The sequence below is a fragment of the Bradysia coprophila genome, unplaced genomic scaffold, assembly GCF_014529535.1.
Source record: "Bradysia coprophila strain Holo2 unplaced genomic scaffold, BU_Bcop_v1 contig_324, whole genome shotgun sequence".
Classification (NCBI taxonomy): Eukaryota; Metazoa; Arthropoda; class Insecta; order Diptera; family Sciaridae; genus Bradysia; species Bradysia coprophila.
The window spans coordinates 3,911,573-3,925,686 of NW_023503584.1; the positions used below are offsets into that span (position 1 = coordinate 3,911,573).

General features: G+C 36.9%; 4 protein-coding genes across 5 annotated transcripts; 2 read left to right on the plus strand and 2 right to left on the minus strand.

Annotated features, from left to right (window-relative positions):
- Positions 1–357: 357 nt before the first annotated feature.
- Positions 358–3,271, minus strand: LOC119079525 (mitochondrial thiamine pyrophosphate carrier). Its single transcript, XM_037187506.1, has 5 exons — positions 2,943–3,271; positions 2,396–2,814; positions 2,066–2,330; positions 1,808–2,010; positions 358–590 (listed from the first exon to the last, which is right to left on the minus strand). The coding sequence occupies exons 2-5, from the start codon at positions 2,793–2,795 to the stop codon at positions 484–486; spliced, it is 975 nt and encodes a 324-aa protein (XP_037043401.1). The 5' UTR covers positions 2,796–2,814; positions 2,943–3,271; the 3' UTR covers positions 358–483.
- A 1,281-nt stretch (positions 3,272–4,552) lies between these two features.
- On the plus strand, positions 4,553–6,759 carry LOC119079534 (ubiquitin-conjugating enzyme E2 J2). Its single transcript, XM_037187520.1, has 4 exons — positions 4,553–4,881; positions 4,943–5,141; positions 5,208–5,315; positions 6,127–6,759. Exons 2-4 carry the CDS (start codon positions 4,967–4,969, stop codon positions 6,552–6,554), a joined length of 711 nt encoding a protein of 236 aa, XP_037043415.1. The 5' UTR covers positions 4,553–4,881; positions 4,943–4,966; the 3' UTR covers positions 6,555–6,759.
- Positions 6,760–8,713: 1,954 nt separating this feature from the next.
- Positions 8,714–11,706, minus strand: LOC119079543 (transmembrane protein 35A). Of its 2 annotated transcripts, XR_005088178.1 has the most exons (7): positions 11,350–11,706; positions 10,857–10,969; positions 10,763–10,788; positions 10,623–10,693; positions 10,472–10,552; positions 10,234–10,326; positions 8,714–9,330 (listed from the first exon to the last, which is right to left on the minus strand). XR_005088178.1 is itself a non-coding variant. In XM_037187530.1 (6 exons), exons 1-6 carry the CDS (start codon positions 11,506–11,508, stop codon positions 9,259–9,261), a joined length of 522 nt encoding a protein of 173 aa, XP_037043425.1. In that variant the 5' UTR covers positions 11,509–11,703; the 3' UTR covers positions 8,714–9,258. The 2 variants fall into 2 exon arrangements, 1 of the variants encoding a protein (XP_037043425.1); XM_037187530.1 differs by lacking the exon at positions 10,234–10,326 and having other exon boundaries at positions 11,350–11,703.
- A 668-nt stretch (positions 11,707–12,374) lies between these two features.
- On the plus strand, positions 12,375–13,791 carry LOC119079516 (cytoplasmic tRNA 2-thiolation protein 2). The gene is made up of 2 exons (XM_037187478.1): positions 12,375–12,504; positions 12,570–13,791. Exon 2 carries the CDS (start codon positions 12,573–12,575, stop codon positions 13,767–13,769), a length of 1,197 nt encoding a protein of 398 aa, XP_037043373.1. The 5' UTR covers positions 12,375–12,504; positions 12,570–12,572; the 3' UTR covers positions 13,770–13,791.
- Positions 13,792–14,114: the final 323 nt, after the last annotated feature.

Below are 14,114 nucleotides of genomic sequence, written 5' to 3' on the forward strand. Positions count from 1 at the left end.
ACATACAACTTTTCATGGTTGCGAGTGATACAACGACCGTTTTCAAATTGATAAAATTTCTTCATTCGAGCTCACGAGTGTCAAGAATATGAAATGTTTCACAACAAAACGGATTTTCTCACCGCCACCACGAATTCAATAAATTATTGGGGAATCAGAAGCGAAAGTTCTGGTAGAAAATTAAAACTGAACCAATTCCGTCGAGATTGCTTATGTTTTACTCTCAAATCCGTTGCCGATAAACTCTAACAGTTCACGGATCAAATCTCATCAAATCACGTAATGAACCTACCATCTACTCTGTAATGCGAAGACTATGTCTACAAATTATTTTTTTTTTGACTAATTCATGAAATTTGGTATTTTTACAAAAGTGTCCAGGTCCTCTCTCTATCGGCAACAAAATTACATTTGAAATTCTGCTTTGTAAACAAAAAAAAAAGAAAACTTTATGTCTAAACACACTCATTACATGCGCATGATTCATTCACTTTTCGATGTGTATTTGCGTATTTGATCGTAGATGCCAAAGTTGAGGGCCGATGTTAGGGCTGCTTTGTATATGGAAGGTGTCATGCCTTTGTAGAGACCTTGGAAATGGAAAGTCATTTTTTTAAAATAAAAATTCTAAAACAAAAACTTCACATTCAACATAGTTCATACTAGACACCACGAACAGAAATAGATCAGTGATTTGTACACAATAAATTCCTCGTTCAAGACTACAGGAGTAATTAAGAAACGCTTGAAGGCCACATATCCATTGATATAGCCAGATTTCGATGGCAAATAAAATGAATATGTTCAAATGTTACACAATTGCCGGATAGTGTAACTCAAGGAAGATTTATTTGTTCACTCGAATATGTCAATTTCAATGTATTTCTGTCAGTGCCTCAAAATTATTTCAGCGGTTGTGTGATAAATTACATAAATCAAAAAATTGCCAATAGTGGAGGTCCAAACTGATTTTATCGTGCATTTGATGATAAAAGCGCGAAAATTTTACCATCAATAAAGATTGAAATTCTGAGCATTTTTTGATGAATCAACTATTAAAGCTACAGAGGCAATATGGGGCTCAAATGAAAGCTGAAGGTTCAAAGTTTTTTTAGTGGAAAAAAATTTCCAGAATTTTCCGTTTTTCCGGTAGTTTTTCCGATTTTAGAAGACCTTCATTCTTGTTGTTGAAACGTCATGCCGAATACTGAACACTGACCCAAAAGCTACATTTTTCCACATCTCGAAGGCCTTTTCTTTGAAAAGTTAACAGACTCATTTCTAAGGCTCGGGACAGGTCAGTTCGTTCTGAAACCTGAATCTGAGTAGAACTTAACCTGAACTGAAAATTTTCACCTGACCTGAATTTACCTGAAATCTGAATACCAAGACAGATTCAGGTAAATCAGATTTCAGATATGTCCGCGATTTTTTCAGATATACCAGAAACCTGACTTGATTTTCCTTAAATTTCAGTGTAATTCAGATTTCAGGTCAGTTCAGACTCAGACTCAGACATTTCAGATCAAGGGATACCTGACCTGTTCTGAGTCTTACTCATTTCAAGATCTTAAGAACTTCATTCCGCTGTCAACTATTGGTTCTTATGAACACATGGATTGAAGGGAAAAAAATAATTTTACTAGCAGGTCGTTTCCTTCTACAAGGATTGAGTTTTAAGACTGGATCGGACACCCAAATCCATCACACCACCAACCACATAATCATCGAATTTAAGAATATCTCGCTTCAGCTTTAGATGCGAGCCCCATCCGATATATCAATGGTACACCAAACTTCAACTTACCCAAAACACCCTCCTGCCGGACAGTGTTCCGAAAACAATCCATCATTCCATTGCAAGAGAAATGTGTTCCATAACTTTTGCGATGCTCTCCGAAACCCTGAATTTGCATCCGTTTTTTAGCCAAATCCATCGGATAGACCATAACTTTCGACAGAAATCCGGCCATTGCTCCATTCATGATTGCTACAGCAGCCGGTATATCGCTGGAAATGTAACGATGCAATTTATTGCTCCCATCTCGAATATTTGGCATCAAACCTTTTCGAATTGAATTTCATTACTTCGACCGTTGTTGATCCGAGCCAGTTGTAGAACATGAAATTTATTCCAGTCAATGGAGTCACCTGCATAATTCCTGGCAACAATCCTCGGTACAAACCAGACACACCGTCTGCTCGCAATATCGTTTTGGTGGCATGCAGCATGCTGGTGTATCCTCGTCGATTATCTTGTGCTATCAGTCGAGTTCTAATCACATCTAAGGGTGTGGTGACGAATGTTCCTAATGCACCGGCCAGACCACCTAAATTACAATCGAAATGACAGCTATGATTGAGTACATAATGGAACATTCACTCAATCCATTACCACAGACGAAATTCGACCAATTCTTGTGTCCCTGGTGCCAGTGTATTTCTTTCGATTTGTCCTTCAAAATTTCGTATCCCCAAAATTGCGCCATTCCATAGATGACACTGAGCAGTTGAGCGGGGATGTGTCCCTTCCAGAATGCGCGCACACCCTCTTCGCGAAATATGCACACCGATGCCTGATACAGTGACGTGTATTTCGATCGATGGTAGTAGGAACTGGAGAACGGTTCGACTTGCAATTGAAAACGGATTTTCAGAACATCCAACGGCTGAACGAACACTCTGGTAACGAATGCTGCCGATCCACCAGCGAGTGCATGCTTAAGCTGGTCCTGATAGTAATGCGGATGGTCATGGACCGGAACAATTGCAACTATTGCATCGTGGTCAGCCATAATTCTCGAAACGGTGATACTGAAAAAGCGGGAAAAATTCATTTCTTCCGCACTTCAATTGCGTTCGCATTGAACATTATCCACGGTGTAAATACCATGCCACGATTTCTTTATCAAAAAGTCGCACTGCGCTGATCTGTTACTCACCTCTTCGGCTTATCACAACTATCAAATCCACAGCAGTGAATTTGAACTGAAAGGTCGTACTATGCTAGGAAATTTTCGTAATTTTCTCGATGGACGGATATTGGAACGAACCAACGAATTGTAATATTGACTAATGTACACCGTACAGTAATTTGTAGTGAATTTCACATTATTTCGTCCCATGAATAGCATAAGATTTTAGTTTGGCTTATGTAATGACCGAAATAAACAAATTATCATTGAGACTATAATCACGTACTATATTCTTGCGTGCGATTCTTTCGATTCGAAGGTTGTGTTGTTGTTCTGAATTTTTTTTTTAATGAAAGAAACGTCAAAAATATTCAGTATTGATGGATACAGTGTGGGCAGTAGTGGAACTCGTAATAATGTTCAACTGACAGATTACTCTAGCTGCACATAACGACACGAAGTTTGACAATATAACAAAAGAGAATAAGGTCTCTTTCGCGTTGATGTGTTACCAATACAGTGTTCAAAGAGCGTAAAAGAGAGAAAAATTAACTGGTTCCGTTGGGTGATACGTCAAAATTTGTATGTAAAAGTCCAGTTAACTAGGAAAAAACCAGTTAATTTCACTGAGCTCGATGGGTGAACACTCTTTTTGACATTCTCTTTGAACACTATATACTCTCTCTAGCAAACAAACTGGGGTAGGGTAATCTCGCACACCACACAAATTCATGGTGTGCGAGATTCACCTCTAAGGGGTGAATCTCGCACAGTCATGACTTTTCGTTACATGTCGTAAAAGGACGCATACTATGATCGCGTGTGCGAGATTCCCCGACACCAACAAACTCTTTAAAACAATCGAATAAAGGGCCAAAAAAGTTTGAGAAACGTGCTTCCTAATAACGCAAACAAAGCTTCACAAACGTCTTTACCACCTTAATAATTGTAGTTTGGTTGCTAGAGAGGGTATTGGTGTTACAGTTAAGAGGAAACTTGAAAGACAGATTAACATGACTCTCTCGCCGCTAGTGTCAAATCAATTCACTGACAGGTTACTCTAGCTGCACATAACGGCACGAAGTTTGACAATATAACAAAAGAGAGAAAGGTCTCTTTCGCGGTGATGTGTTACCAATACTCTCTCTAACAAACAAACTCTTTGAAACAATCGAATAAAGGGCAAAACAAGTTTGAGAAACGTGCTTCCTAATAACGCAAACAAAGATTCACAAACGTCTTTACCACCTTAATAATTGAAGTTTGTTTGCTAGAGAGGGTATTGGTGTTACAGTTAAGAGGAAACTTGAAAGACAGATTAACATGACTCTCTCGCCACTAGTGTCGAATCAATTGAAAGTGACCTAGCGAATTGCGGTAGCTTAGTATACCTTATGAATTTTAAGGCTTCTAACACCAGCGACATGTTCCACTTAAAGATGTTACGCGAATCAACATACTTTTTAAATGTCCCAATTCATAAAAAAAATTAAACATTCGAATCGTGTTTTGTGGTCCATCAAGCTACGAACCTTGGCCTAGAGATTTTGTTTTCTACCTCTTCTACCCACTCTGTATCTGCTGTCAATTCTAGTACTTCGTCTACGACTAAGTTTTTTACTTATCAAACGTCAGAATTTACATGTCATAAATTCAGTGGAACAAAAAGAAATTTAACGCAAGACAAAAAAAAATTAATTCGCATCTTGAGAAAAATTGAAATTAATCATCGTGCTACGATTCGCCCACATAACAATCTTCATAAACAATCATCAGCGTTCGTGTAATCGATTTAGAACAGTACGTCGATTCGAAAAACGAGTAATAAAATCGATTGACTGGTTGATGTGTAACAATTAACAACACAGGCAACACAGTCACACCATACCTATTTACCTGATGAGGGTATTCATTCCATTTGCATTATTCGAAATCGATACCAGTCATTTGAGAAGAGTTTTACCAGGTTCGCATCATTTATAGTCATTAAAAGACAAATTGTCCCAATTTCGGTGTACTGTTTTCAGCTTCAACGAACGAACAGCACGAAAATGACCAATCGCAATAAGTCCACTTCAACGTTACGACTGAAGCAAGATTATTTGCGCTTAAAGCGTGATCCTGTTCCATACATCACAGCTGAACCGCTTCCGCAGAACATATTAGAATGGCATTACGTTGTCAAAGGGCCCGAAGAGTCACCCTATTTCGGTGGATATTACCACGGTATGAGCGAAAACTAAATTTTCATTTTCTTGGAGCCATTCTCAACGAAATGTTTCTTGCTTACAGGAACCTTGGTATTTCCTCGTGAATTTCCATTCAAGCCACCTTCAATTTATATGCTAACTCCGAACGGCCGTTTTAAAACAAATACGCGACTATGTTTGAGCATATCCGGTAAGTGTTGAGATAAGCGCAATTTGAGAACATTGTTATTGTGAAGGACTTGGTGTAGGATTGCATGTTGTTGATTTCCTTCATCAACATCATTCTCATTGTAAACTGTACTATGGCAGTGAAAAGTGAAGACTACGTCGTACACAATGTCTCGATAAGATTAACAAATTTAATGACCAACGAACATTACGTATAGCAAGGCCATAAAGATCTTCATAAAAAAATTTCTTCCACCGGATGGAAGGTATAATACGACATAATACTGCGGTTAAGCGGAGAAAGTTCTGAGGTCAACAATTTAATAATTGTTATTCAATCGGTGAACATTATCGATTTGTTGGAACGCCACGTCAGTGAAAAGACAACCATTCCGATGCCGTTGTAATATTTTCAACGTTTGCATTTTTCTATGCTCGGTTGACACAATTCGTTTAGTTACCGGTGAAAAGAGTAGCCGAAACTGTTTTGCAAGTTGTTACCGAATTTTCAGTCGATTACGAAATCGATAGTTCACAGTGCGAACGCGTTTTGAAGGAAAAATTATAGTTTTGTGGGTAAAGGAACATTCGTCAAGGCAGGAACATTGATTATCATCGACAATCCTTTCTCGTGGTCTTTCTCGATCTTTTTCGTAAACTTCCAACATCTTGGTATTAATGAAAATCTGTTTCGATAGTCTTCAGTTGTTACAAAATTTTCAAATAATCCTCAAAGGTCCTGGTCAGTCTTCCGATAAACAATTTTTCTTCAAAACATCTCACTCAAAATCCAAAATAATTTTTTTATCAACCCCAACTTTCAATTTATTCAGATTTCCACCCAGACACTTGGAATCCAGCATGGTCAGTAGGCACAATCCTAACCGGTTTGCTCAGTTTTATGCTTGAATCAACACCAACGCTTGGCTCCACAGAAACCAGTGCCTACGAGCGCAAAGAATATGCTAAAAAATCGCTTTCGTTCAACCTGAAAAACGACACATTCAGAGAACTCTTTCCCGACATATGCACCGAAATCCAAGAGAAACTGTTGCAACGTAACAGTGTCAATGCATCAGCGAACGGCCAAACAAACTCCACCGAAACCGATGCCACGAACGAATCGAGTGCCGGTTATCGTTTAAATTCCGATGCGGGTAGTACGTGGCAATCGTTGTGCTCGAATTTGATTGTGTTAGCTGGATTTGCAGTTTTTGCTTTTATCGTAAATCATGTAATTAAGAATCTGAACAATGAGTGAGATGGAGAGTGAATGGTTTTTTTGTTTGCTTGTTGAAATTGAAGAGAGCCATGAATAACGTAATGGAAATGGTTTCTCTGAATTAAAATTTTGGATTTTCAAACGAAATTTTTTTCTAATTCATTAGTCGGAAACGACTGTAAATAATTTGACATTTAATTGAGCGCTGTAGAGTAACAATCAAATTTTTGTATTAATTTTCTGTAAAAAAACAACTAGGGAAATTACATTGATCAACTAACTGTCCATTAAACTGTTCGGCTAGAACAGTAAACATAGATCGAAGGAAGAAAACAAATCTGAATGGATACAAAACTGAACAATTCGTCCTGGCTATCGCTGTCTTATGGAATCATGGTCCGTTGGTCATTGTTTTTCGTTTTTATTTTTTATTTCCATTTCAAATAAATTGACTTGCACAATTCACGTTTCATTTTGGAATAAATCGTTTGGAGTATTATCGTTTGTGTGTAAATAGGTAGTCCATTGATTTGAATCAATAGCCTCAATTGCTTCGTTCTGACGCATAATGTTATGTAAAAATACAGAATTTTTGAATAAAATATTTATATTTATAAGATGCCGTGGTATTTTTCATTTCGTTGGCATCGCAGTGATTTGTGATCTTCGGAGGAAATGACATCGACATCGAAACATTCATTAAAATTCGAATTGTTTATCGGATGTAAATTACAAATAGGATGAATTAAGTATAAAGGCAATGCACGACCACAGAGACGCATCCCAATAATCAGATCGTACGAGTTCACTGCAGTCGTTCGACGTTAATATTCCCGTCCGGCTTATCGACATTGGATAACCGTTACGGATGTTCATACGACTTCAGGAACAAACGACAAGCTCTGACTGGTGAGGTCTTATATAACAAAAGGCATGTTCAAAAAAACGAAGTAATAGATTTGAAATCAATCTATTGAAAATACTCCGATCAAACTGTTGCCATCTGTAATATTGGATAAATACCGTTAGTCTCTGACGAAGACTTTGAAGATTTTTTTAAACAAATTGCAATATGTTTCAGGAAGCTCAAAAAAATGCTACGCAAAAAACCCAATGAAAAAGGCCGTAAATCTTTCTTGACGGAGTCGTTTTACTTAGAGTTGTTTTTTTTTCTCAGTCTATGGTTTATTTCCTTTCCGTTAGATTTTATGTAATAAACTGACATTAGAGACGATAAACACTAACATCAACATCAGGGCCTCTGTGAAAGCGTGAACACATTTTCTTGAAGTTTTACAAATTCTATCTTCCTCGATAAGATTCGTGGAAATATTTCCACGATTTTCAACGCCCACTCAAAGGCCTGACAAGTATAGTTATCGAGTCTGTTTTGATTAGTATAGTATTTTTGTGGCATCTTTCATAGCGATCGGAGCTTGTCGTTAAGTTTTATCGATTTTGACATCTTATAAAGGATAAGTGTTAACGGGCCTGTATAATTATCAAGTCTTCTGTCCTTCTATTTTTCTGTTCTTCATCATAGCACAAAATTGACGCAATATCTACTACTTCAAGTATTTTACTTGTGTCCATTCCCTTGCAATTGGTTTTGATAATGTCCTCCATGCTAAACCATTCGTTGAATTTTGTTATTCAGACCTTGACGAATACAACACTCAGACTTTGACTAAAAGTGAAGCAATGAAAGTACAGAACAGGTATGGCCGATCGGCCAATTAATCTTAAATGTATTCAATATGTCAAAATAATATTAAAATGAGTGCGTTTAAGTGCGACAATCGAATTTTTTATATCTTCCGGGTAAGATAAATATAGTGAGGAGGTAATGCTATTCAGACGCGCGGCCTAGCACATAAGTTCGATGCCAATGACATCTTTTTTTTAAATGGTTGACTACGATTTACTTGTATTTCACAAAAATATTTTCGCTATCTCACAACAGAGACTTTCTATTCCATTTTTTGCTTTCAACGAAAGGATGAGATGGCGTTTGTATCGAACTTTCGTGCCACCGCACAACTTATTCGATTATATATGGCATTACCTCCTCACTATATTTACCTTGCTTCCGGGCAGACGATAGAATACCTGTTTTACACCTTCATTGAAGTGAATGACTTCATTTTAAAACAACAGCTTTCCGCTCTCAGTGTCAGTTAAATAAATACACAAATCGAATGTAAAATTGTGAAGATTCTTTACTTGAACACAATAAAATTTATGAAAATCTATTACATCCCATTACAAATTCGATAAAGCGAATTCGTTTTCGTGCAATTTTACTATTTTACTAGTTTTGAAAGTATTGGGTATAATGTTTCTTTTATCACACATTTAATGACTAGAATTGTGAGATTTTTGTTCGTTTTTTTTTCTCTCTCTCTTTTTTTACCTTCAAACATTTAAAAACTAAAATTAAAAAAAATTTTGAAACATACCACCGAAACAGAAATAAGTTACAGGACAGCAGAACATAAATTTTTATACTAAAAATAAATAAAATGGGTTCCCAGTTCGGAGGTTCACAAAGTTCACTGTTGCGAATTGTTCTAAGAACCCAATGTCACGAATATTACTTAAAAACTAGGGTGTACGCAACAAAAATTGGGAAAACTTTTGCTGTTCATGAATTTTTGGCTAAATCGAACCAAGTTTGATACGACAAAAAAATACGAATCATATCAGTCCTCTGTACGAATTTCACTGGAGATACGTGTGGTTTTTAGTCCTGTTTTACACCTCCGTTCGCTTGAATCTGTGCAGCCTCGGCCATTTCTGCTTCACGTTTGCTTGTCTATAATATTGCAGTTAGAATTGAAAATTTAGATACAAAAATACTGATTGGTGTGTTGGAGTGTTGGAGTGTGTTAGCATTAGAGTAAATATCTAATTAGTCAAAGTAACGCGTTGGAATAATTACTTCGAAAATTGCATATCATCAAGCGTTAGCGAATTATTATTGAAAAGTCTCATGTGTTAATCATCGGCATAACGTTAAGCGGGATTAGCTCAAAATAACTTCCATCTGTGCAATAAGCGTCAAAAACGTACCTTTATATTGGTCAAACCAAATCGTCAATTTGAATGACCGTAAAATACAAAGCAAATCCTGAACCTAACACCTAATGTTCGTACCTTTGAATATGTATAACTTCATCATCACTAAGACTACACTTGACATGATCATTTTTGTATTATCGAAAACATCATTGTGAATCGTTTTAATGAAATGGCAAGAACAGTTGGTGGCACGAAATCTTATTTTTTACAATTATTTCGATTTATTAAAAATGTAAATTCAAAATAGTCCGAAAAGATCGAGACAATATGCAAGCTTCATTTAGACAAAAAAAAAACTAAATTCTTCTTATGATCGAATAGTTTAGACATAGATCTTGCTATTGTCTGATATTGTTGCACTGAATGGCATTGTTGTGTATTAAGTGCAATGATTTCTTGAGCTTGGAAGCAAATAATGTCCCGTTATTTTTATCAGAGACAGAATTAACCACACGCTAGACTAACGATAGGATTCTACTATGCCGTGTTTTACGAACGTTAAATTTTTGGTTTGTGTACAGGCTCAAGTAATCATTTCCCTTAAACGAACAAAATTTGGAAAGAATTTAGTCGAAGTAATTATGATCCAACTCGAAACAAATGTTATGCGGACACAACGACGTCACCTTTTACTTACAAAAAATATCGGTAGACAATAGTTTATAATTGTAAGTGTAACAAAGGCAAATTAATCATGAACAAGGATGTAATAGAATTGTGTAATTTCTATCTAACGGTTCGGTGAAACCGAAAAGAAACAAGGAAAAGAAAAAAAATTGTAAAAAAATTAACAAAATTAACGGCATGCTCGAAAAATTAATCAAATGAACTAGAACTTCTACCTCGAATAGAAAAAAGGAACACCAGTCGCTTACCTGATACCATACCACTAAACGACCGCATAACATAAATGTGAATACCAAAGCTGGACCCGAACGTTCAAAGGGATCGCTGACCTGTTGTGTGAAATATTTGTAATAAAAAATGGAATTCCGTGAAGAGAAATGAGTCGATCTTGATGTTTACCATGTAATGCGAATAAACAGCGAGAAACATTAACAGCAACAGACTTATGTTGGCAGCGTTCTTAATTTTGTCTAAAAAAAACATCGGAAGACGTTTAGTACGTAGTCAAGGTAAACGAATCATTGAAAGGAAACACTTACGACTTGGTATTAAGGCCATAGCCAAACTGGAAAAGGGATTAAGAAGACGAAATTTGTGTTACAATGTAAAGGGGAATTAAAATTCAACACTAACCCGCAAACCACCTCCAAGGCTCCAACCACCCGTCGATACCATTTACTTGGTATTTTAAAATCGAAGATCGACGACAGAGGAAAGACTTTCGCATATTTGACATATTCCTTTCGCTGTTAATAGACAAATTTTATGTTTTGAAGGAAAAACAAATCGACACAAATTGTAAGACAATGAAAATTATAAAATGAAAAATTTCAATTCAATTTCTGAACACACAAAATTCTACTAAAAGAAACAAAAAAGTATGCGACCTTGATATTCGTATACTATACACACGTAGGCCAAGGCCAGTCTGATCCTTCACTAACGCATTGTTAGTCAAGAACTAGATGTACCGTCACGAAAAAGTAATTAAAGCAGAAATCGTGTAAATGAGCGAATACGAAAACAATTTTCTTTTTGGCCATGAAAATGTGTGGTTTTTGTAAAAGGAATGAAAACAACAACAGAAAAGCGTTTCAAACTAGGGTAATCATAGCATAAAACTCACCAAATCTTTGTGCAATTCCTTGCTCAAGTACGGGCTAATTTTCATCGCTCCAATGAAAATGAAGAACAGCCCTAACAGTATTGATAAACTTTTTAGCACAATTGTTGAACCAACTTTATTAGTTGGATTCGAGACCAATGGACTCGTCGAAGAAGACATTTTATCGTTTATTTTATTGCCTAAATTTTTCTATTCGCGTCGAGTTTAGCGCTCCGGGCGTGACCGCGAAATGTTATTTAAGTTCAATTCACTTCTTAAATTGGTAGAAATGAAAATATTTAGCTGACTACCCTAAACACTCTCTATGCGAAAATTTATATGTCGCGACCGTCGCGACGCTAATAAATCGATAAACGTAACGACGTAACGTAAACATGATAAACTGAACCGCGCGGAATGAATGTTTGCGTTTCTGTCCGTCTCTTGTGTAGGTGATGTGAGCCGTGTTAATTCAAAAATTCAATTTACAATCTATATTCAGAATAATTGTAAACACGAATTTTCACCAGCCGAACGAACACGATTTCATCCATAGAGATCTGTTTTCATATAAATATAAACTTAATGAGACTATGTCTTCATTATGGATGAAATTTAACATTTCATATAACCTTGGAGCGCGAACCTATAACATGTAGCCCTTGTAGCCTTTGAAGCTACACTGGACATGAAATACCCAGTATTTTATACATTTATGAGTATAATGCTGACGGAAGTGAGAGAGTGGAAATTGAATGAGTTAGTGGATGTCGATTGAATCGTATTTTTTAAGAAGTATTTCATCACTCTAGGTAAATTCAGAATTACGTTCCTATTACTAATAATAGTTTCAAGTGATACGCCATCCTGGGTACTAACTCCTCACCTTGCCGAAAGTCTCAGCAAATTCTCTCAGTTTATTTATGACTGCTTACGATTAAAAATATAATGAAATACAACTAGCAACATACAACGTATGCAGCGGTCATTCCGGTTCGAATAAATATCGTTTTTATGGTATGGTGGCTCACATCATCATGTTTTGATTGTCATTTTTTCTGGTCCTTTCTTGTCACATTCTGTCACGCCGAGAATGGATCAGTTTTGTTCGTCGTGTTTATTTATGGTTATAAATACAATTTGATTCATTTCTCGATAGAAATTCCACAGCTTCACGTAAGAACACAACAAATAAATCATTATGACGTGCCACTGACATCACAGAAAACTATAATTTACAGACAATGTGCAGCAATAACGAAGATGACACCGTAGCTGCAATGATAAAAGCAGAAGTGGAACCGATAAACTTCCAAGAAACCTGCAAAAAGTGCAATGAATCCAAAGTGGCAGTGAAACTGAAGTTTAAAGAGGCCCAATGCGAGAAATGCTTTCTGGCTTATGTGCGTCACAAATTTCGTGCCTCATTAGGATCCACAAAAATTGTCGGTCGTGGTTCAACCATACTGATTATTTATGATGGCAAGCCGAAATCATCGGTTCTGTTGGACATGCTACGATTTGCATTTTTCCAAGACACGTACAAGAAACTACACTTCGAGCCGTATGTACTGTACATCGATGATTCGGCAGTATTCAACTTAACCGACGAACAAAGATGTGACCAACTACAACGTGTAAAGGTTCTGCTGGAACAATATGGTTTCAAGGCGTACGGTACATCAATTACGGATTCGACGAATTGCTTGCAAAGCTTTGAAGACTACATGAAACAGGCCATTCCCAATGACGAGGTCATAGAATTCAAAACAAAATTTCACTCAACCGGATCGCATACGTCTGCTGACGACTACATTGGCAACATTCGAACGAATATCATTCGCAAAGTTGCCTCGAAGTTGAATGCAAATTTTGCATTTACATCGGAGATCGAATCCGATTTGGCTAAAATATTCCTCACAAATGTAACGCTGGGTCGTGGCGGTTCTGTTTGTCAAGATATCGCCTTTTGTGACACTCGTGGTGCAGTTCCGATCATTCGACCGATTAGAAATTTGGATGTGGCTGAAGTCGATCATTACATCAAATTCAACAAGATCGAATGCCTGGACGTACACGCAATGGACATTGACGGCATGTTTGAGAAGAGTTTGCAAAATGTGACGAAATCGTTCATCGATGAACTGCAAACGAACTATCCATCGACCATTTCGACGATATTCCGAACTGGAGATAAGATATCCGGCATTTGGGACGATAAAGGTGAAGTGGTCGTGGACGGGAAGTGTACGTTTTGTGGATCAGGAATTGGTGCTAAGAAAAGTGAGACGATTCAAGCGTTGGAATATTCGCGTTTCGTTTCTGAGAATACGTGTGATGTCAGGCTGAACTTTGTTAGTGACGATAGAGGCGATTTATCAAAATGCTACGGCTGTAGGAATATTTTTAAGGATTTGCTAATCTCAAATGAATCTGAATAAATATTGGAGCTGTCGGAATGGATTCGATGTTTTCATTTGGATTGGAATTATTGCTCAAGTAGGAAATCAGCGATTGAATGCAATACGGATCTGTGGATTGGAACTTTGGTAGACTAAAGCACACCCATGGATTAGTTCTTCACACTCCGGGATAGCACCGAAGCACACAAATTTGAATTGTGGACAATCTGCACCTTCCTCCCATTTTCTAATTATTATTTTTTTGAAAAAAAGGACAGCGAAGCTCAGAGTTCAGGTTCAACCCGTCAAGGACTCAACCTTAACCGGAAATTTTCATCATGGAACAAATCGGGTTCAAGTACTCTGAAATTTTTACACCAGAAA

Coding starts and splice junctions, on each gene's coding strand:
- LOC119079525 (XM_037187506.1), bottom strand. CDS start 2,795: ATGGCTGACCACGATGCAATAGTTGCAATTGTTCCGGTCCATGACCAT. Junction 2,331..2,395: donor TTGGTCGAATTTCGTCTGTG/GTAATGGATTGA, acceptor ATTGTAATTTAG/GTGGTCTGGCCGGTGCATTA. Junction 2,011..2,065: donor ATGAAATTCAATTCGAAAAG/GTTTGATGCCAA, acceptor TTACATTTCCAG/CGATATACCGGCTGCTGTAG.
- LOC119079534 (XM_037187520.1), top strand. CDS start 4,967: ATGACCAATCGCAATAAGTCCACTTCAACGTTACGACTGAAGCAAGAT. Junction 5,142..5,207: donor TTTCGGTGGATATTACCACG/GTATGAGCGAAA, acceptor TCTTGCTTACAG/GAACCTTGGTATTTCCTCGT. Junction 5,316..6,126: donor ACTATGTTTGAGCATATCCG/GTAAGTGTTGAG, acceptor CAATTTATTCAG/ATTTCCACCCAGACACTTGG.
- LOC119079543 (XM_037187530.1), bottom strand. CDS start 11,508: ATGTCTTCTTCGACGAGTCCATTGGTCTCGAATCCAACTAATAAAGTT. Junction 10,970..11,349: donor AGGAATTGCACAAAGATTTG/GTGAGTTTTATG, acceptor GTCTATTAACAG/CGAAAGGAATATGTCAAATA. Junction 10,694..10,762: donor TATGGCCTTAATACCAAGTC/GTAAGTGTTTCC, acceptor TGTTTTTTTTAG/ACAAAATTAAGAACGCTGCC.
- LOC119079516 (XM_037187478.1), top strand. CDS start 12,573: ATGTGCAGCAATAACGAAGATGACACCGTAGCTGCAATGATAAAAGCA.